This window comes from Ambystoma mexicanum, chromosome 6p (assembly GCF_040938575.1).
Source record: "Ambystoma mexicanum isolate Mex_15411 chromosome 6p, UKY_AmexF1_1, whole genome shotgun sequence".
Taxonomy (NCBI): domain Eukaryota; kingdom Metazoa; phylum Chordata; class Amphibia; order Caudata; family Ambystomatidae; genus Ambystoma; species Ambystoma mexicanum.
In genome coordinates, this window is record NC_090935.1 from 383,341,412 (window position 1) to 383,364,041 (window position 22,630).

General features: G+C 44.6%; 1 protein-coding gene across 5 annotated transcripts in view; it reads left to right on the forward strand.

Moving 5' to 3' along the window:
- OSMR (oncostatin M receptor) overlaps nucleotides 1–22,630 on the forward strand; it is a 608,749-nt gene that overhangs the window by 407,236 nt on the left and 178,883 nt on the right. For 4 of the 5 annotated variants that reach the window (XM_069627159.1, XM_069627158.1, XM_069627160.1 and 1 more), the window contains 2 exons: nucleotides 2,048–2,230; nucleotides 17,770–17,934. In XM_069627159.1, the coding sequence (XP_069483260.1) occupies nucleotides 2,048–2,230; nucleotides 17,770–17,934 (348 nt within the window). The remainder of the gene's footprint in view (nucleotides 1–2,047; nucleotides 2,231–17,769; nucleotides 17,935–22,630) is intronic. The other variant, XM_069627161.1, reaches the window with a different exon arrangement.

The window sequence follows — 22,630 nt, forward strand, 5'->3', positions numbered from 1 at the left end:
TCTTCCATGGAGCTGAGGGGAGATATGAGGCATATCTGCCCCTGTCGCCTCTCCTCTTCACGGTCATAGTGAAACCTCTGGCCTGTTAACATATGCATAATCATGCTTGTATGGGTGTGCAATTTAACAGGTTACCGAAGATTATCTCGCTATAGGCGGATGGTGCACTTCCATTTGCTAGGGACCTTGCTACCAATCTCAATCCCAGTCTGCACAAAATAATGTATTAGTCTGAACTGTATCGCCTTAGCTCACCAACAACACCTCGATCAGACTCCGGGTGGCTTGCAGCAGAACCTGGAGTATGCAGATAAATCTTTCCCCCAGAAATTGACTAAAACGTAATATGACTAAAACCAAAATAATGTTTTTTGGGAAAAGAAACCATTGTTACACCAGGCACCAAATCAAGAGAGAACATAAATAATGGATACATACGGCTACTTTGGCCTTACAATCTTTCATTGAGTAGGCCACACTTCGGTTGAGAGGTTTATTAAGATTCTACCACAAATTTGGGGATTGCATTCTAAAAAAATGTTTACAAGTGTACAGGTTCAAGGTGGGGTCGATAGTATTATATGGTAGTGAAATCTGGGGTCACACCAACTGCACCCAATTAGAGGTACTGCAGAATAAAACCCTGAAAAGATCAACTGACCTCCCTCCTGGCACCCCAAACAGTGCTGTGCGATTAGGGGTGCCTATCATTGTTGCCCTGGCGTGTTTGCAATTCAGTGCTTTCTTTTTGAAGACGCCGACACATGTTGGGTTTTGATGGCACTTGTTTGGGTTCTCCAGTTGTTCTGGTGAACCCAAATATACAAAAAGCTCTAGGGAAAATGACTAAATCCAAGGCCAAAGTGAAGTACAAATAGTCTAATGAAGGGTGCTAACTTTTACTAGAATGGGATCTACCACATTTGAAAGCATTACAACAAATTTAAAAAGGATTTAACGGAAAAAGTACTCATGCTAGACTGGGGGGCAGACAGGAGAAAGGTTGGGAATTTACCCTCTCTTGCCCTATACGATATACCATGAGGCAGTTTCTGGGCGTAAAATAGGAAGTCTGCTAAATAAATTCCCATGAGTGCAGGAGATTAATCTTGATGACCTGACTTAACATGCTACCTCCAAATGCCCGTAGACATGGGGCAGAGGGAGCTATGTCTCTGAGGTGCCATTGTGGAATGGGAGTGGATGAAGATTTGCGACACTTCCTACGAATTTGCTAAAGTTACATTTATTTAAGAAGGAAGTAGCTAAACCCCTATTTTATGAAATTTAATATTGGATTTTATTAGGAAGCATTGTTTTTAATAATGAATTGTTACAACACATTTTATTTTTAGTCTGTTTCAATACATAAAAGAGGCTCTGTCTCGGCGGCTCACATAAACATGAACTATGTTGTCTCAAGCATAACAGGAATTGCTTAGAACAGATTACAGACGGTTTATAGTGATATTTTCGAATTCAATAATTTCGAATGCATTAATTTCGAATCAATAATGTCGGAAAAAAAATTCGAATTTTTTTTTTCTTTTTAATGGGAGGTTCCCCCCCAAACCCCTGTTTTTTTAATAACCCTTTTTTACTAGCCAAACCCCCCAAAAAATATACAATAAAAAAATAAATATTTGACATTTTTTTTCGACATTATTTTTTTCGAAATTAATGCATTCGAAATTATTCATTCGACATTTTAACTGCACACCATTACAGACTCCTAACCGCATTGTAATCTTTTAACTTTTTGATGTCTTAATGATGGGGGGGAGGAATGTATTATCTTATAGGGAAGGTTTTATGCTTTGATACTTTTTGTATATTAATGTGTTTGTATTTGGTGTTAATGGAGAAATCTAATTCAAATAAGATTACCTATACTCCCTCTGTAGGGATGAAATCAACTGGCCTACGACTTTTGCTTGTCAGAGCTTGCAGAGTGCTCTAATGCAATTCTCGATTTCATTGTACATCATTTTGCATTCTATGTAACACTTGAAAATCAATAAAATTCTTAATTTATTTTTCACCATAGCACCTGCAATTAAACATTCATTGAATATCGTTGAAATCCATCCCAACTCTCTCACCGTGACCTGGAATCCTCAGTACACTCACAATGAGTCACAGAAAGGTTTCATCATTGGTTACTATATGTACATTAAAAGCAAGCAGGGTGCATGCAGTTTGGTGGGATCGGAACCGTATGCTCTTCCAGGTAACCGAATTATAAACCTTCCCAATTTGAGAGCCGCATTTGTTTCGTATAAAAAATGTGTTAATATTGAATGCATATCACCTCAATATAGATAACCTCAATCCTCAAAATGGTATTCTAGTTGCTCTCTGTTGGATGCGTGATGCCCATACCCCACAAGGAACCTGACCCCGAGCTGCACTGCACCGGCCACAACATGCACTATTCATTTCAGAGCCTGTCGCATATTGTTTTTAAGCAGAGCCTGCACGGCTTACACACTAAAGTAAGCTGTTTGTTAGAACATAAGTAAACAACTTACCTATTGGATATAATGTTTTATCCTTCCACAACCATACATGCATTGAAATCTAAAAGCTCTCATTAGTTCAAAATGCATTTCATGACACAGGCCTATTGTTATTTGTGCATTGTTTTGGAAAAACTAAATATTCACTGAATCAACACTGAATGTGCTCAATTTGATTTACTTTGCCTTGTTTTTAAATGCAAAACTTTAGGGGAGGGGGGATATTTTGCACCCTGCGGGTTGGCAAATCGAAGCATAAGACATTATTATCAGAGAATTTAGCGAGTGTGGATCTAGCTTTACAATCTTAGGAGGAAGAACATAGTGAGGGGAGTAGAAAAACGAGTGTGTGGGGAGCAGACAACTGGGGCGGGGGAAGGTGGCAATTTGTCATCAAGGGATCTACAAGCAACCATGGGAGGAAACAGTAGGGATCAGATCACCCAGTCTCGGGTGGGGAGAGGAGGGTTGGTGGACCTAGCTATTAGGGAAGAGCTATTGCTTGAAGAGGAGGGCTTGAGCTCCTTTCTGAACTGTACAAGCGAGTGGGTGAGTCTGACGTTGACTGGGAGGACGTCCCAGAGTCTTGGAGGGCATAGATGAAGAAGGTCTGACTTCTGGTTCTTTCCTTCCTGCACCAGCGCTGTTCAAGTCTGCACATGTCCTTACTTCTAGTGATTGTAGGCCTCCAGAGATGGATGCTGATTATTTCAGGGAGGTAGCTCGGGGACTTCTCGTTGACAGCCTTGTAGATGATGCAGCAGGATTTGGAGATAAGGGCTTGAAACAAGAGCCAGTGCAGTTCAATGAGGGTCATGCTGACAGAGGGTGGCGGAGAGGCCCACAGCGAAGTTAGCATCTCCACCATACTTTCTTATTTTCTCTTGTGTAAACATTTCGCTTTACGACTGCATATGATTTTCATTCATGCTTAATACAAATGAAATTCGCTTATGAGCAGGTGTATTCCATAGAAAGCAGGTGTGTATTGAATAGGTGTATTTCATAGGAATCCATTAGTAAACAAAACCTGCAACACATATTTTGCAGAAAGTAAAAGTAAGGAGTAATGACAATTTTGCCTCGTTTTACTCCACCTTGCAAAGTTGAAAATTGCATGCAGGGGGCCCAAAAGCACGTAAGTGTAAACCTTGGTGGTGCCTTACATGCAATTTGCATTTTTATCAAAATGACCTGCTGTGTATTTCTACATAGCATTAGATTGTTTATTTAATTAATCAAAAACCTTATTTTGGCTTGTAAAACACAACCATAAAAGTATATAAAAACAATTTAAATGACCTGCTATGTATTTCTTCATAGCATTAAACCAACTTAAAACATGACAAAAATGTTACAATACCATTTGAACATGTCGCGAGAAAAAAGTAGCAGTACTATGCAATGCATACTTTACAGGAATCATCATGATGTTATAATTGATTACTCATTTTAGGAGAAGATCGAACAAAAGTGCCCACGTGCAATAGGGAGATGACGCAAGTAATAAATGGAATTCTGCCGGGCAGCACTGGCTAAAATTAGACACTTTTAAAATAGGAATCTAAGTTGTCCTTCTAGGTTCTTTATACTGGGATCAGAAGACGAGAAAATGACATTAGATTATAAGGCAGATGGCACAATAGGAAAAATCTCTTCAGCTCCAAGGTGCTTTGCCATAATATTTAAGGGTAAGCTATTAAAATGCAAATATATTTTAAATGGCAAATGCTTAGCAAAAGGTAACCAGTTCAGATATGATTGGCAACTCAATGAACTGGTTGTTATGGTCTTGATCCCATTAGACATGTTTAGCAACATGTAATCCTCACGACAACCAGTATACTTATTCCTTTACTTTTTCAATATTCAGTTTCTCTAGCATGCTCAAAAATGGAACATTCTCAATAGAAGAATCTAAATTAATGATCTCTGATTCCCTTTTCACATAGGACATAAAAGGTATATTTAATATTTCCTGTCACTGCCCCATACTGTTTTCACAATAAGTAATTTAAGCTTTGCCTGCTCGTTCCCCAGCAACATAAACAAAATTTAATTGGGCTATGTAAAAACAGTTGTGATGATGTCATCACTCCTTACGACTCTGGCCTAGTAAGATCGTTGTCTCTGTCCTCCCTCTGTTCCCCCTCCCTTGCCTCGTCGCATCTTGAAACACTTGTGTATAGGCACGTTACAAATGCCATATCATATCATAATTTCTCCCCATGTGGCCAGGGGGCAGCAGCTGCTACCTGATCATGATCCTGGGCGCAGCTATATGAGGGAGGACCGCGTGGGGGGAAGCGACAATCAGGGGGAGGACACAATATCATCAGAGGAAGTCACACACACCCCATTCCCTTTTAAGGATGTTCCCTCCATTGTGCATGCCCTGATGGCATATTGTAACACTCCCCCTCAATCATGTGTCAGGAACACTTCAAGTATTCCCCAATATCACACAATGAATGGTATGTCAATAACTGAGACGAGGAAGAGGCAGGGAGCTGTAATGATTACTCCCAATAAAGTCCAACATCAGCCTCCTCAGGATCATACAAGGAACAGCGGGTGAACAATCGAGAAGAGAAAGAGGGAGAGAACAATGAAGATGACTAAGACCGGTAAACCAGCGCAGTGGTCTAGTCTTTGGATGTTGTTCAATCATGCTGGAAACTTTAAATATGCCGCAGCTCAAAGATGCAAAAGAGAGCTGCAGAGGCCGAGGTTTACCATGGCTAGTGCTGACACCAAGAACGCTGAGGCAAAGCATGCCAGGGAAAGTAACGAGAGACTGAGCGCAGACAGAGAGAAGAGGAACGCAAATACAGAAAACCTGCCGCCAGAAAGGGCGTGGCAGCAGGAACCATGCATGGCAGTAAAGGGAACAGAAAAGGCCCAGTGGCTAACGGGACGCATGCTGAGCCAACAGATTGAGTGAAACAGACATAGAGAGACGCAAGGGACACTTAAAGTACCCGGTAAACCCAGGGAAGACAGACAGGTTACTGGATTACTTAAGTGTTTGCCGCTCCGTAGAATTAACGCGAGAGACGTAAACTGGAACCTATGAAGAGGTTAACAGATTTATGAACCACGCCACGACCGGGTCACTAAACCCATATCTGAGAGGAGAAAGCAAAGTGAATGTGAATGTTTTGAGAGAAGGGGCAGATACCCAATGTATGGCGAAAGAAGCAAATATCGATACGAACTTTGTTAAACCAGAATAGATAAGCCAACGTTGGGCAAATATCATTTTGTGGCTACAAGAGAAAGTAACTGCTTGCGAGGCCTGGCCAGAAAGTATACCAGGCAAAGTCAAGTGTATACAATGAAATTGCAAACCAAGTGTTTGAAAGACTGTATTGAAGACCTGTCAGATGAGTATACTAGGCAAAGTCAAGTGTGTGTAATAAAATAGAGTCCAGGTGTGTGCAAGAAAGTGGAAAAGACAGTATACAAACCCTGGCAGGAGAGTATACCAGGTGATCTGTGAGTCTGTAACCCTCACCCAAATTGGAACACAGTGAAAGGAGAATCTCAAGGAAGACACATACCCTTAGGATTTTGAGCTCTCTTGAACTTGAAGAGAAATCTGGTGAAAGGATCCATTTCCCCAGGAACTGTGAACATCTCAAGAGAAGACCGGTATCTTCTGGCTTACAAGGAACTTGGTTATTCTTTGTTGGAACTTTTCATTTTGGTCAAAGAAGTCTGGTGAAGGGAGCCATTTCCTGTAATATTGAAAATTGTCCACTTGGAACTTTTGGTTTGATTCATCCTTTTGTGTTGGAGTCAAGCATGTGTTCACTTTTGAGAATCAGAGAAAATATCCTTTGCACCTTAGAGTTCGTTTTAGAGTGGAAGGGCCAGAATAGAATTTAGGACACAGGACTCATTTTTGCTTTGGACATCTTGAGAAAGGACAGACCCATTAGTTTTGATTTAGTTAGGGAAGGTAGCGAACTACTTCCTACAGTAGGGATAGTGAGGCATTTGCAATCCCCCCCCATTTTTTCATTTAAATAAAAGTTTGACCGCAATCAGAAGCTCTCTGTGTCCATGTCTCATTCCCGGCTCCTCACACAGTGCTCTAAGAAATCATGTCCCAACTCCACATGACCGCAAAGTCTGTTGTCCGATTGCAGTAATCTTAAAATGTGTTTACAATCATTATACTATGCAGGCTGCAAGATTATACCATTGATAATTCCACAGATAGCAGTGCCTAATAATGTGACTAAATATGCCAGAGCTTTATACATCTTCAGCATAAAATTAATTGGTTCAGCCTTCCTATTTTTACTGAAAGTGAAAATTTCACCAATCGCTTGCTTCATTCTAATAGCTTGCTTAGAAACATGACAAAAACTTGAGAAGTTTTGCTGAAATGTCCTAAATAGTGGCACTTTTTCACAATCTGAATCGCACTGTTACATCTTCTAAAACATCTGGGTGCCTTTTTCCTTCTGTTGGTGTAAAAGTTAAAACTGCAAATGTATGTGCATTCATCTTTAGCCCCAAACTCTCTATATATTTAGTATAGGTGTCCACCAGGATTTGTAATCCTTGTTGGAGTTCTTGCTAGCAGGGTACAATCGTCAGCATAGGGTAGTACTGGAATATGAAGAACCCCAGCAGAGGGCAAACCAGCCCCAAAGGCACAGAAGACCTTTTATAGGCTATTAGCAAAAATGTTTTATAAAATAAATGGGGTCCTGGAAACAGCCTTTACTGACTCCCCTCAAGCCTACCAGGCCCCCATCAAATAGCAAATACCTCAGTGACAAAACCAAAAGAAGGATATTGTGTAGAGGACGTATTTCCCTCATGTATTATTACCAAAATCTTTAAAATACACCCTAACATAGTTTATTTCGGTCAACATAATCAAAGCTGTGGCAATGTCCATGTATCACACAAAAGGTTGCTGTTTGACAAATCACAAACCGCTTAGAAAAAATGTACTTGCAACTATCCATTAACAGATAGAAATGTAAGCATTGATGTTGACTGTCGACTTGCTTTACAGTCCCAATTCAAGTGAGGCATGAATATTGTTTATTTCAGTGCATTCAGCTATTTTAATAAGAATGTTCCAACAGAGTGAACAGTCCAATAAAGATGCTGGGTGGTAACTACCTGGACTCCCCGTATGCCCCACTAATTGTTTATTCATTTGAAATGTGCTCTGTTTTAATTATTAGTGAGTCATTTGAACACAGAGAGGCTGCCATGTTAACCAAGCAAATCAAATTGATTTGCTATAAAACAAAGTATTAATACATAGAAAGTGTTCAGCTGCATCCTGATGGCTTAGAGATATAATGCATTGTTAAAATCATTGCTTGTTTTAGAAATATTAAATGCCCTTGAATAATAAATAGGATGCATTTTAGAAGTACTCTGGATCCTCCATTATAAAGAATGCACCTGCAGTGCAATTTGGCTTTCATCCATGTAATTCAATTGCATAGTGAGAAAAAACAAGCCCAACACTTAAATAATTCACGGTTATAGGAGGGCACCATTTAATGGTTGTTTTCACAACATTTCCCCTGTATTTTCTAATGTTAAGCTATTGGAAAAAGGCCAGCCTGCTGGTTCATTTTTGTAGGCTGGTTGAGATTTGTTGTGGCCACACTGTTTTATTGTGGTAGGAGATGTAGATTACAGGTTATAACATCACCAAGCCGATCATTTCCACAGTCCTTTTGTAAAAAAAAACAATGCTAATCTATGGAGAAAATGTGTCTCCTTTCTGACCCTAAAAATGGGCAAATGGAAACATTTTTTTTTCTTTTATTCGTATATAATTGCATTAACATTTTTTACAAAAAGGTGATGTTGGTCAACTAACAAGAGCCACACGAAGAGCGACAGAGGAAAACAGAAAAATGCAGCAGTCCCACAGTTGAAAACCAAACCGGGCCCGATTCCCGCCTGGTTTCCTCCTCTTCCCTGTTAGAGTGTTGATTCCAGGTCGATGGAAACATTTCCAAATTAGAATTTTATGCTTGCTTCTATATTTTGTCAGCTCAATTAATCTTTTTTTTAATGATCTCTGGCATTATTTTCTTATCCATGACCTGGGACAATCAAAAGTGGGCCTGGGGAATGTTCAGGCTAACCTCTAACCGTTCTCTGGTGTGTGGCAATACACTGACCTACAGTGCACGGGAAGTCTGGTCAAAGTGCATTTAAAAAGCTATGCTCCTGCTTGTAGTTCTCATGCCAGGATAAGTGGTCCTACATGGGCACTAATAAATGGAAATGAGGAATCTAGAAGGTAGATTTAATATGTTTTACCTGCCTTTATATCCATTGTTTTAGATTTTTTGTAGGTTATTGCCCAACAGAAGGCATGTATTTTGATCATTCTTTTTAAAAAACCCTTTCCATTTAATTGGTATACAGTGGTTTGGATAATATCACCTGCCCACTAGCTCGGCAAGCCTGACTGCAGTACTGGGATTATATCTTTACATTATACTGTGCCATATTTTAGGTAGCTCTACCCATTGATTGGTGGTAGGATTTACATTTCTAGAAGTGAATCTAAATAGAGTAGAATGCTAGGCCTATATTCAACAACATTATTGCTAATATTGGGTACTTCTTGTTTGGCTGCACGATTTTTAGTGCTTACATATCTCTAGAGGAAGATAAACATGCATGAATGCTAATTATGAGTGTGAACATTCTTTGTGTTTCTATTGCCTTTTGCCCAACCCGATGAAATTGGGAGGATTGGCGAGTGCCATACTCGGATAGAATTCTGAACTTCTGTCAACCTTCATACAAACCGACTAACACAAAACTCAGCATCTCTGCAGACTTATCTCACACAACCATCTCTCACACAAAAACCTGCACGCACTTCACAACACTGCAACAACACATAAACAACACCAGCAGCACACAAGGTCTGACTCGATCCAATACTCGCACCGAAGCTCAGCACCCGGTGTATACCAAGTTGAAACTGCCAACAGAACACCACTCCTCTCACTACCCTACTCCCGCTTCACCTACTAACCCATCCCACCTTCTCATTCGCAGATCTGCCAGAGCGCCTGGGGACCAACTCCGTTGGTGACGGTGCGCGGTACAAATACCTTTAACATTTAACACATATTTCAAGTGTACATGCTTGTTGTTTTAGTGACCAAATTGTGTAGGTGAGCTATTGAGGACACCTGATGTTACTCATTTACACAAAGGTAAGAATAATGGGCTCCTAGATGTTTTGAGGGTAGACCAATGGCACACTTGATGATTAATATTAAACCTGACAGGTGCTAAAGGATGAAGGGTTTTCCTGCCATGGAGCGCAGAGATCTAACTCTCTGTCGTCTTGTGTCAGGTATGGAACTAGACTCTGCCATCAAACCTGCCACAGTTCCTGTAGAAAGTTTGGTATGATACAAATGATGTCCATAGAAGATATTTCATCATGCCAGGTGCTTATGGGTAGTGGTTTCTCTTGCAATAAGTACAGAGACCCAACTCTTTCCATAGCCTTGTGCCAGGCTTAGCTATTCTGTGCCACAGTCTCCCACAGCCCCAGGCAACTTCAGGGTGGATGTTAGGCTCAGGCACGTGGGGTATGTTGAAAACATTATGACCATTGTACTTGAATGCAATACAGTCACAGCTTCTAGGTTTCAGCCCCAGTTCAGAGCGTCCCCCTGCTTGGCACCTTACAAATACCAGTCACCACATACAGGCAATACTAATTCAAGACGCATTTCATGTAGACTGCAGGCTGTCAGCTACCTGATCTGTAGTTGTTCACAAGGAAACAGTGCTGTGACAGCTAGGTGGTACCATCTCAAACATGCCTTTATATTAGGGGAATAATAGTTGCACCACATGGCCACAAATATTTAAATAGATATTCCTGCAGGCATTGCTGTCGCAGTGTTTGTGTCTCCTTAAGAGACCAGCACTGTGTCACGTGGGTAGCATCACGTGACGGGGAACGCAAAGGGGAGGGAATGTTCTAGGCAGTTTATGTGGTGCTAGTAATAAAGCAAGACGTACGCACAAGCTTGGCATGTCTGTCCTCCTTTCATTGGCCCATCTGGGCCTAACAACTGGCGACGAGGTGCTCTCCAGGACCGCCTCCTCCTCCTCCTCCATCTTCCGGCAGCGATCCCGCTCAGAAGCACGCCGCAGGCACCTCCAGCCTGCCCCCAGGCCCGCCTCCTCCTCCCACATCCAACGGACCGACCCCGGCCCGCCTTGCATTGCCGGCGCATGTGATCCCACACCCGACCTCCTCCTCCTCCTCCACACTGCGACCCGAGTCTGGCCCGCAGGTGCGGACGCCTGATCCCAGGCCCAAGCCCTCCTCAATCCAGGCCAGACCTCAACTCCACGTGGCCCATCCTCCAGTGACAACTCCACGTTGGCAAAGACAACTCCTCCAGGGTGCACGTGAAGTGCCCCCACACATCGACTGCACGGCAATCTGCCAGCGGTCACAACCAAGGCCCAGCAGACTACAGCAGACTCCTGAGGAAGGTGGGTGATACCCCGCACCGACAGTCAACACATAAGACGGCTGGTCCAAGCCCATCCACCTGCTGCAACCACAGGGGGCACAATCCGAGATGACCAACAGTGACACACACCCCGCTCACCACCACCACCGCACCATGAGCTCGCCCCAAGATAAACAAGCTCCAACCCCTACAGGAAACACAGCAACCACGGCATGGTGCATGCCCCCCCTTTCTCCATGATGCCACAAGCTGACAAGGGCCCAAGGTGGGTTGAATGGTTAGAAGACTTTAATACCTTCATAGATGCCGCGGGAGAAGAAAAGTCACCAAGACTACGCAGCATGTTTCTAAACCTTACAGGAAATGACATTAAAGTTCTGTTGAAAACCATTCCGACGGCTGAACAAGCTGACTTCCCAACTCTAATCGCGGCACTGAATAGAAGACTGGTAATTGAGCCCAGTAGGGACTATGAAAGGTAGATATTTAATCAGTGCACGCAAAGGATCGACGAGACCGTCGACGAGTTCATCACCCGCCTATGAATAAAAGGAGCGAACTGCCAATTCCATGCCTCTCACTTGATGAAGCCATACGTTTGAGAGTAATCGAAGGATGTGTATCCGAGACCCTCAAGAAACAACTCCTCAAAAAGCTGATCACCATAGAGGAAGTAAGTCAGATGGCTATGATTTTAGAAAGGGTCAAAAAACAAGTGTCACAGATAATAGGCACTGCTTCGACAAAACAGGATAAGAATGAAACGATAGCGGCAATGCAGTCCAATGCCACCGGAACAACGGAGAGAGTCCTCAATCCCAACCATTCAATGACACCGAGAACCCAACGCCAATGCTACCGCTGTGGGATGGCATTCCCTCATGCAGGGACTTGCCCCGCACTGTCCCAGAGATGTGGCAACTGCGGCAGAGAGAGACACTTTCAGTCAGTCTGCAGGGAAGCCAGACCATTTCCGACACAAATACCACCTGTTGCCCCTCAATTCAAAATACCCAACAGAAACCCACAAGCTCAAGCCTACCAAACACGGCCATATCACCAAAACCCAAGAAGGTACGTCAGAGTGGTCGAAGATGTCTACCCGCCTGATGAGACCCAGGGAGTTGAAGGATACGAGCAAGTATCCCACATAAGAGATGAATATGATGGACCCCCAACTCATCACACCCACTATGAAGTGGACCAACAAGGTCTCGAATATGAAGTCAATCAATAGGACCAATATCCACATGACGAATACGTCAATCTTATCATGGATGAAGGAGAAGCACGTGAAGCACCGAAGATACCGGTGGATATAGGAGGGAGACCATTCTGTTTCCTAGTCAACACAGGAGCCACCGTCAACATACTGGGTGAGAAGGAGTTCCACCAGATTCCCAACAAACCAGCCCCAACGCCATCCGAGTCCAAGATATATCAATGGGGTGCTGAAACCCCTCTACAAACAATTGGCTCTTTCGGTCGGTGTCTCATCCACGGCGACCACTCCACCACGACAAGTATTCACGTCATTCACAGTCCAACCAAAACAGAACTGCCTCCTGCCTAGGACTCATAGACATACACGTGCAAGAAGGCGACAAAATCCACTCGACAGTACCAACACCTGAGACAAGAGATAGCGTGTTCAACGTCCGTTCAGGGCCCACGTGTACAGAGACAATGTCAAAAGACACCATCGTGAAAGAATTCCTTCTCATCTGCAAGGGCCTAGAGAAACTAAAAGGAGCCCCACTGAAACTCCATATTGATCCCACTGTCCGACCCGTTCCACAACATCCAAGGAGGGTTGGCTTCCACCTCCAAGCCGCAGTGTCAGCCAAGTCGCAGTGTCAGCCGAACTCTGACAACTCCTGGAAGACAGACTAATCGAACCAGCGACGGGCCCGACCCCGTGGGTCTCCCCATTGGTAATAGTGCCAAAGGACAGAGGACAAAACAGACTCTGTGTGGACATGCGAGTAGCCAACACCGCGATTCAGCGTGAACGACACCCAGGCCCCAGAATCGAGGACATGATTGTTCAACTGAATAAGTCCACTCTCTTCTCCAAACTAGACCTGAATCAAGGGTACCACCAGATGGTACTCCATCCACAATCGAGAGGAATCACCACCTTTGCCACGCACAATGGATTATTCCGCTACAAGTGTCTAAATTTCGGCATATCTTCAGCCGCAGAAATTTTCCACGAGGCCATCAGACAAATCATTCGGCCAATTAGAGGTGCACTGAACTACAGTGATGACATTCTTGTGTATGGGCAGTCGAAAGAAGAACATGACATCGCCCTTTGTGCCACATTCAAAGCCATCCAAGACGCAGGCCTCACCTTGAATGTTGACAAGACAAAAGCAAGTTAACATTTTTCAGTCACATATTCTCTGCAGACGGAATGACCCCAGACCCCGACAAAGTTGCTACAATCTTCAACCTACAAGAACAAACACAAATAGCGGACGTACGATCAATCCTGGGCATGGCAGGATACTGCGCAAGGTACATACCGCACTACGCCACAATCACCGAACCACTCCGAAAACTGCTACAGAAAAACATGCTCTTCGCCTGGACTGCAGAATGCCAAGAGGCATTCGACACCATCAAGCAATCCCTAGCAGAAGCCAGAAAACTGGCCTATTTCGACCCGGACTGGCACACCGAAATAGTGGTTGACGCAAGCTCAGTAGGACTGGGTGCCATACTCGCCCAGACCAACAGAGTTGACCCCCACCCGAGACACGTAGTGGCATGTGCCAGCAGGGCACTGGCACCCCCCGAATCTGCATACTCCCAAGCAGAAAAAGAGAGCCTAGCGGCAGTCTGGCCGTGTGAACATTTTCACAATTTCATAATAGGAAAGAGATTCACCTTTATCACGGACCATCAAGCCATACTTTCGCTATTTGGAAACCCACGAGCAAAAATGCCCCCTAGAATCGAACGATGGGGCATCCGCCTACAAGAGTACGATTATCAGATCATACATCGTCCGGGAGGGTGAACACAACCCAGCCGACTATTTATCCAGATAACCCACAGGAAGGCCAACACCAGGACAGGGTGACATGGAATACATAAGCTACGTCATCACAAATGCGCTGCCTCCAGCAATATCGCTAGAAGCCGTCGCACTGGCATCAGCAGCTGATCCGTCCATGGCCCTGGCAATTCACCTCACTGAACACAAGTGGAAGGACTACAGGAGATCTCTGACAACATATCCAGGTGCGAACCGAGACGAACTAGAGAGACTAGCAAAAGTCCATACGGAGCTAGCCGTCAAAGACAAAGCCATACTCAGAGAGTGCAGAATAATAATCCCAGCAGCCCTACGGTCAGACATAATCAAGACAGCCCCCAAGTGACACCGGGGAGTGAACACCAAACGACAACTGCGCTGCCACGTGTGGTTCCCTTTCATTGACGCTTTAGTAGACCGATGGGTAAGGAACTGCATGGCATGCCAATGCACAGCCAAGCCGAAGCGCCAATACCCCTTCAGCCAACACAGATACCAGAACACCCGTGGGAAAAAGTGGCAGTGGACTTTTATGGACCCCTAGAATCAGGGGAATACCTGCTCTTATTCATTGATGAACATTCAAGGTTCCCAATTGTAAAGAGATCCTCATCCACAGCCTTTGCCCAAGTCGCAGCTGTCTTTGATGAAGTCGTCAGCGAATGGGGCATACCTGACGTCATCAAGTCAGACAACGGCCCGCCATTCGGCAGCCACGATTTTGCAACATTCGCCAAGTACCTGGGGTTCAAGCACCAGAAAATAACACCTTTATGGCCGCAAGCCAACGGGATGGCTAAGAGATTTATGTCATCGATCAAAAAGACATTACAAAGAGCCAGACTGGAAAATGTCGACCCACAACAGGCCCTATGCAGGATGCTTCGAGATTATCGTAACACACAACATGAGGCCACGAACAGGACCCCGGCCGAACTCATGGTAAAATACCAAGTTCGCACACGAATCATACGACACCCGACAAACAAACCAGAAACAGATCCGGAAATCCTAGAGAGAGACGCGGAGTGGAAAGAACGAGCCTGCATCCAGGCAGACAAAAGAAGAAGAGCATGCCCAAAAGTCCTTCAAGTAGGAGATGAAGTGTTGGTACAACAGGCAATGGTCAAGAAGACCGATTCCAGATTCGCCCCACAGCCCCTACAAGTCACGGCAATAAAAGGGACCATGGTGACTGCCAAAAATGAAGAACTGCGCTGCCACATGTGGTTCCCTTTCATTGACGCTTTAGTAGACCGATGGGTAAGGAACTGCATGGCATGCCAATGCACAGCCAAGCCGAAGCGCCAATACCCCTTCAGGGGAATATAACCCGGAAATAACCCGGAACAGCTCACGGCAACAAAGGGAAATGAGAGACTTCAGCCCACAGATCCCAAACCAATGTTTATAGATCCTCGAGATACACTATGGACGCCTCCAAGATTCTCACCTCGTCCAGGAACAAAGAGAACCGAGAGGCCAGAAGAAGATCCAGGAGAAGCCACCAGCAGCCGGCCCCAACGTGCCGTGAAGAAACCAGCATGCCTGGTTGAAGAATGTTGAGAACGTTGTAAGGACATTTTGTCCGGGGGTGATGTTGCAGTGTTCGTGTCTCCTTAAGAGACCGACGCCGTGTCACATGGGTAGTGTCACATGACGGTGAACGCAAGGGGGAGGAAATGTTCTAGGCAGTTTATGTGGTGCAAGACATACGCACAACCTCGGCGTGTCTGTCCTCCTTTCAGTGGCCCATCCGGGCCTAACTCTTGCCAAAGAAAGTCTCAGACCTTATTAACCCATAACTGTTTAAGGATGCATGTTTAATAATTGACTTATCAACATAACATACATTGAACAATTTTTCTTACAGTTTAGAAGATTGGTTACACCAACCATTCCAATGCCCCTCGTTACAAAGGCCATTTCTGATTGATAAGTTAGCAGAAGAATCCACAATCTGCACACCAAACTAAATAAAGAAACGAAAAGGTAGAAAAAAAATGATGGACGCCCATGGAAATTACTTTGAATTACTAAGTGTCCAAGCATATTAGTGCAAGTTAGAGGTGGTGGGAGGGAGGGAGGGAGGGGGGGAGGGAGGGAGTGAGTGAGTGAGTGAGTGAGTGAGTGAGTGAGTGAGTGAGTGAGTGAGTGAGTGAGTGAGTGAGTGAGAGAGTGTGAGAGAGAGTGTGTGTGTGAGAGAGTGTGAGATATTCTTGGGTTGTCCATGAAATAATCGAAAGTGAAATGTCTGAGCGGAAAAAAACGAAGTTATTTGAACGAAACCGAAACAATTTGCTTTTCTTCTGCCACAGACATTTCTGTTAACCCGCTCCTCCCCACCCACTTACCTACCTTTTGGCGGCACACTTCGCTGTGTGCCACTGACTCCCTGCAATGCCAGTTCCCTTCGCTGAACGTGGATGGGAACGGCGTCGCAGGGTCCTCTTTTTTATTCAGGAAGCAGGGGGCACCCCCACAATACCCAATGCCATTGCAATGAACAAGGGTGCGGGAGAAACCCCTGCTTCCCCTTGTTCGCTGCAGTGTTACAGTATGGTAGATGTTTTCACAATTTTCGGCTGTACGAACAAATCTACCATACGTTTGTTTTTTTAATACGTATTCCGGATTCTTTACCCCGTGGGTGTTGAGATTCTACATGTAGTTGGGGAAGCCTGGCCTATGGAGATGTGTTCTGACTCTCTGGGTTTTGCCAATGTGTGTCCTAAATTCCAGTCTATTTCTTTTCCTAGTTGCTGAAACTAAATGTCGCTATTTACTTGTGGCCATTAGGTGGCACTTTAGTACCACATATCAGCTGAAACTATTGTAATGTAGTACAGAAAGAAGGGATAGTGGATGTGGGTTAGGACACTGCTTGTGTTTTTCTGTTTATTAGCTGCCCATGGCCATGCCAATCCTTATGACCATTCCCACCCATGACCTACTATTCCAAAACACACCCTGCTGGGATCTCGTTGAGCTAGCCCCTTCATGGAGTAATATCAAACGTTCTGCTGTTTAGAGCCTGCCAGTGTTATTTCCAGGCAGTCTTCTGGAAGTTAATGGCACAAACATGTCTTTGACAAGTGTAGCACCAGCCACTGCAATTATATGCAATATTTTTGTCCTCACATCTCTTGGTTGCACTGCAGTCCTGTTAAAAACAAGCATTGGCAAAGCTAACAGTTTTAGCTAGGCTTTTGCCAGGTACTGGCATTATATACCTAGGTACTCACACCAATTGTCAATTGTTGCCATCTTTTGGCCAGGTAGTACCATTATGGCAGTAGCTGACAAATTCCTACAGAAAAGCCTAAACTGTTATCTTTTGCAATGCTTGTCCTAGATTTTCATGTTGCCTTTTGGATAAAACACATGTCCATTTCTTTGTATTATCTGTATCCATCTGCAGAGCCTCAATCAGTCTGCAATTTTGTAGAAAAACAGAGGGTGGGTGAGGCGCGCACTCTGGTTCCCAGTGTTAGATACCTGCTGCATTTCAAGTTGCTGTTCTCCTCCAAGCGCTTTCATGTCTCTAACAATCATCAGGGAGGCTGTCTTTTCAGGTGTTTCAAATTTGTCTCAATAGGTCTCAAGGAATTGTGGTAGCTGTAGTCTGTTTAAGGTAATTTTCTCCTCAATCAGTGTGCACACTCATTTCCTAATTTATCTTTTTTAGATGGTTCAACGGCATGCAGATTTACTATTGGAAATCCAGAAGCACAGAACTTTACTGCAAAGCGCCTGAAACCAAACACACCATATTCCCTTGCACTTGTGGCTGTCACCGCTGGAGGAGAGAGTGCAATAGATTTCTTCACAGATGCAGACACTCTTTTTGACTGTAAGTTTGCTAAATTAACCATTGTATTTATTTAAGTCATTGATTAATACAAGGGTCATATGTTTAATAAACGCCAATCGGTTTGAATTCCTGGAATTGCACCAAAGTAGCACTGCATTGTGTATGAAGTAGCATTTCACCAAAGTAGCACTGTATTGTGTATGAAGTAGCATTTCATCAAAGTAGCACTGTATTGTGTATGAAGTCACTTCAAACCCCATCTTAAGTCCTTTTGTTGTATGACCTAATAGGTTTGTGCCTTGCAAACCTAAGTTGCTACATCCGCCATTGTCTCTTGGGCCAGTCACATGGCAGAGTCGATGTTCGGGGAGATATGAGCAGGAGGTGGATGTGGCTTCATGGGTTGTGGGGAGCGATGGGGACAGTGTGCCCAGCAATTGACCATTCAGACAGAAGTAATAATCCTCCTGAAGGAAGCCCAGTGCACATTACTGTACTTCAGGTGAGAATGACTGGCCTAGAAGACAGGGGAAAAGATGACATGCCAAGCTCTGAGGGACCCTCCCAAAGAGGCCTTTGCTTCCTGCTCCAGGCCTTCATTTGGACCTGCAAACCCTGCCCACTCCTTCAGGGAGTTTGGCTAAGAGTGAAGGGGTGGAGGGAGTGCATCTAGTAGAAGGTTTGGTTGAGCTAGTAAAGAAGCATTAAAAGTATCCAAAGCCCCTACAATTTGAACTTTTGCGACACCCCCTCCCCCACATATCCACTGCATGTGCTGTGAACTGGTTATTTGCGGGGGCTAATCTAATTTTATTCTATGAATTGTGGGTGGTATGCCCCTTTAAAAAAGGTTATGTTACGCATTTAACTGGGGCTAATGCCTCACCTTCAGGGATGGAGGAAAGGGTGCAGGTAAAAGGAGACTTATTGGCCTGGATCTCAAAGTTGCTAATATGAATATCCCAGGCTCTGAGAATCTTCCTATAACTAAAGGACCCCTGGCATTCCCATATTGCTGCTAATGAAGATATATAATACTAATGTCAACCTTGATGGGACCTTCAATGCTCTTGCAGCCGCGGGTGAATCCGGTTGATGGTTGATTGCAATGGTCGAATGGCCGCTGTGTCAGCTTGCAGGAGTAGCTGGTATTTAGACCCAGGAAGGGGGTTACTGATAATGAAAACCAGCAAACAAAAACAAATAATGTGCAGCAACATATGTAGCCTGTAGCCCTGGAGTATCGGTTGCCAGCCCTAAATGCCTGTTCATGGTCCGATAATCCTGCCCACTTTACTTTTGCATCGGAATGTTTTCAGAGTATTATAGATTGTTTTTTTCATCTGAATATTGGGACTAGTTTAGGATTTTACGTGATCCCGTGGCTTGAAGGTGATCACTTATTGAAGTGGTCTCTTATCCTCTGGACCCTTTCACCTTCTATCCCAATGCCAAGTGAAATAGAACCTACAGGTCCAGGTCAATACCATAAGTGGGGGGAAATTATCCCAGACCAATATATCCCACTTATTTCTTGAAGTTCTCCCCTTTTTGGCACCAGCTTTGAACCTAGAAACTACCCTGCAGGGAGGGATGATTGTGGCAGTGTTGAGGATTTCTGAGACCATACCCTTCCCTAAGCTTTCCCCAACTTCTTGTATGAAAATGCTGGAGCCCAGAAGGCGGACACCACCCTCACCGTATGCATGGTTTCCGACAGTGTTTTGGATAGTGGAAAGGGCCCTGCCCAAAGCAGTGAAACACTCCCAGGAAGGTAGTATTGGTGAGGGGTAATATGGCGAAAACAAGCACGGAATAACGTGAATCTGATTTCCGTTAAGAAAACGTGGGTGCAGTTGAAAGACTGGGAAGATTTAATTGATGCAATGAAGGCAAAGCACTGGTTACCTGGAGGTATACGGCACGTGGTCCCTTTATTGGATCTAATTTAAGTGGGGCTTCCTTGCAGGAATACTTCACAAGTGTCTATAGGGCAAAGCCAGCATGGAGGGGAGTCAGTAGGGGTGCATGGTAGTGGACCGTTCACCTACAAGACCATTGTTATGGTCTCAGAGACTGATCAAAGAACTAATGAAAGGTCTCTTTTTAGTCTTTCCGTCCAGTGAAAGCTCCGGCCCTGGTGTGGGAGCTCAATGTTGTCCTCACGAAGGTCATGGGTCTTCCATTCGTGCCTTTATATCATGCTCCTCCCAAATTTCTTTCATGGAAAGCTGCGTTCCTGGTGGCGATCACTTCGGCCAGGTGGAGATCCAGGCTCTTTCCTGCAAAGCCCCCTACTTATCACTACAGCCTACTGGGGTGAAGCTTTGCACTCTCCCAACCTTCATTTCGGCTGCTGAACGGTCATTGCATACGCTGGACTTTGCCCGTGCCTTGAAGATCTATGTGGCCCATTCCAAAGATTTCTGGAAGACTTCACAGCACTTTGTGAACTTTGGTCCTGTGAATCAGGGGAAGGCCCTGTCCAAAGCCTCCCTATCCAGGTGGGCCTACGGCTGCATCATGCACTGTCATTATCTGGCCGACAGACCTCTTCCAGGCCGAGTGCCCATTCCACCAGAGCCATCGCTGATACAGCAGCGTTTCTCTCTGGGGTTCCCCTGCCGGACATTTGCAGGGCTAATATGCGGAGGTCAATGCACACCTTCACAAAAATTCTACCTTGTTGAGTGGGCCAAGCAGTGCTGCACAACCTGTTTGCTTAAGGTGAGTCGGTTCCAGGGGTAAGTGTTGTACTTGTGTTGAGCCTTACCACCTCCCGTGGTTGGGTATTTGTTACTGCTGTATAATCATATTCATGAGCATGTGAATCCATGCCAGACCCCATGCTGGAGAAGGAACACGTTACTTAACTGTAACTGTTGTTCTCCCGCATGGGTCTGGCATGGATTCACATGCGAACCCTCCCTCCATCCCGTGGTGGCTCGTCTGGGTTCATACTGGCACCTCAAGTGCTTCTAATCTTAAAATGGCCACCGGGGGCGGGACTCAGGGAGACAACCGTCATTGGATGGGTGCAGTATGACCCGGTCTTCAGTGATTGGATAATGGGTGAAAGGCAGTATTTAAGATTTTTAAAGCAATATTGCTATCTTCTTTTTACAGAGGATTCCCGGCCTGACGATGGGGAATATTCATGAGCATGTGAATCCATGCCAGACCCCATGCGTTACAGGTAAGTAACCTGTTCCTTCCTTGTTTTATGAAGATAGTGTCTTGACATTTATTTCTTTGTGAATCTTGTAGTGTCTCGTTCTAACTTTCTATCCTTGGTTTGATCTTCAACCAATCTCTGGGCTGAATGAATTGTATCTCAAAGGATTCTTCACTATCTTTACGATATTTACACTCACTGGGATGGGGGCACTGAGTTCTTCACTTTCTTTAAGGTATTCACAACCACTAGGATGAATAGGATGAGTCCCTTGGTACTCTTCACTTTCTTTAATGTATTCATAACCACCAGGACGAGTAGGAGGAGTCCCTTGGTACTCTTCATGTCCTGTTCCCCGCTTCGGATTCCCGTTGCTTCTGTTACCTTCGTTCAGTCAGGTTGGCATCACTGGTTCTTCCTGTGAGGTCAGGCTCTAACTCATAGCTTGAATGCTTCTAGCATCTCTTCTTTCTGTTTCTAAGTGCGGTTCTGCTAAGCTCGTTCTGCTGCGGTCTCAGCGTCGTTTGAGGACCAGACAACCCACCTCCTCTGGGTCATGCCCCTGCCTCACCTTTCCTTGGGCATACATAGATTGGCTCTATGCCCTCTCTGTGTCACCTTTTCTTCTTGGTTGGAGTGTCCTCTTGACCGAGGACCTCTCATACTCTACTGATTTCTTGCTCTCTCCAGGTTTGAAACTCCCAGGCTTTTCACCAACATTGTACGTTGGTCCTTCTTTCCTTTTTAATGGGAAGTTCTTGGACCTCCACAGCGTAGACCTGTAGTCCTCTGTCTCTCTTCTCTGAGCATTCCTTGTTACTTGCTCGATTTTCTTCGTCCCAGTATGTTGGCTTCCAATCACTGGGTAATCTTCAATTCCTGCATACTCTTCTTCTTCTCAGTATGTTTGTCGTTCTGTTGGCTATTTTATGTGATGTTACAATAACAAACAGTGGCTTGTCTGGGACTGTTCTTATGAAGCTCTTATGGTATCAGTGGCTCCTCATAAAGCAGTTTAAGGAGTTCCTTGATGGAACAGGAGTCCTTGTCCCCAAGAGGGGTATCTCTCCCTGTGAGGTCCCGTTTACCACCACACGTAGGGATAATGTTGCTTAGCCGGCTCACCTCCCTAGCCTCACAGGGAAGGGCTCCACTGTGGGGAGAAGTGACGATATCCTGTGAATTGTCACAACAGGTTCAAGGCCTGAATCACATTGATACAGTCCTAGATGTCCAGTGCTTACCCAAAGTTTAACCCTTTAAAGACCTAATTCCTATTGCTGACCAACAACACTGAATACCCTAGTATCCAGACATGGCTCTCCCCTAAGAACTGCAAAGGCTTCACACACCAGCTGACCACTTGTGCTTAGTCCCTTGAAGTCTACATAAACAGACACCTCTCCTTCAAGGAGCACAAAGCAAGAAAGACACAAAAGGTTTGGTACCAACTTTCCCTACTGATGAAAATCAAGCCCTTGATCCCAGCAAGCCACAAACAATCTGCTGCCCAAGCCTTGGTTCTCTCTTACCTGGATAGTGGCAGTGCCCTTTTGTAAG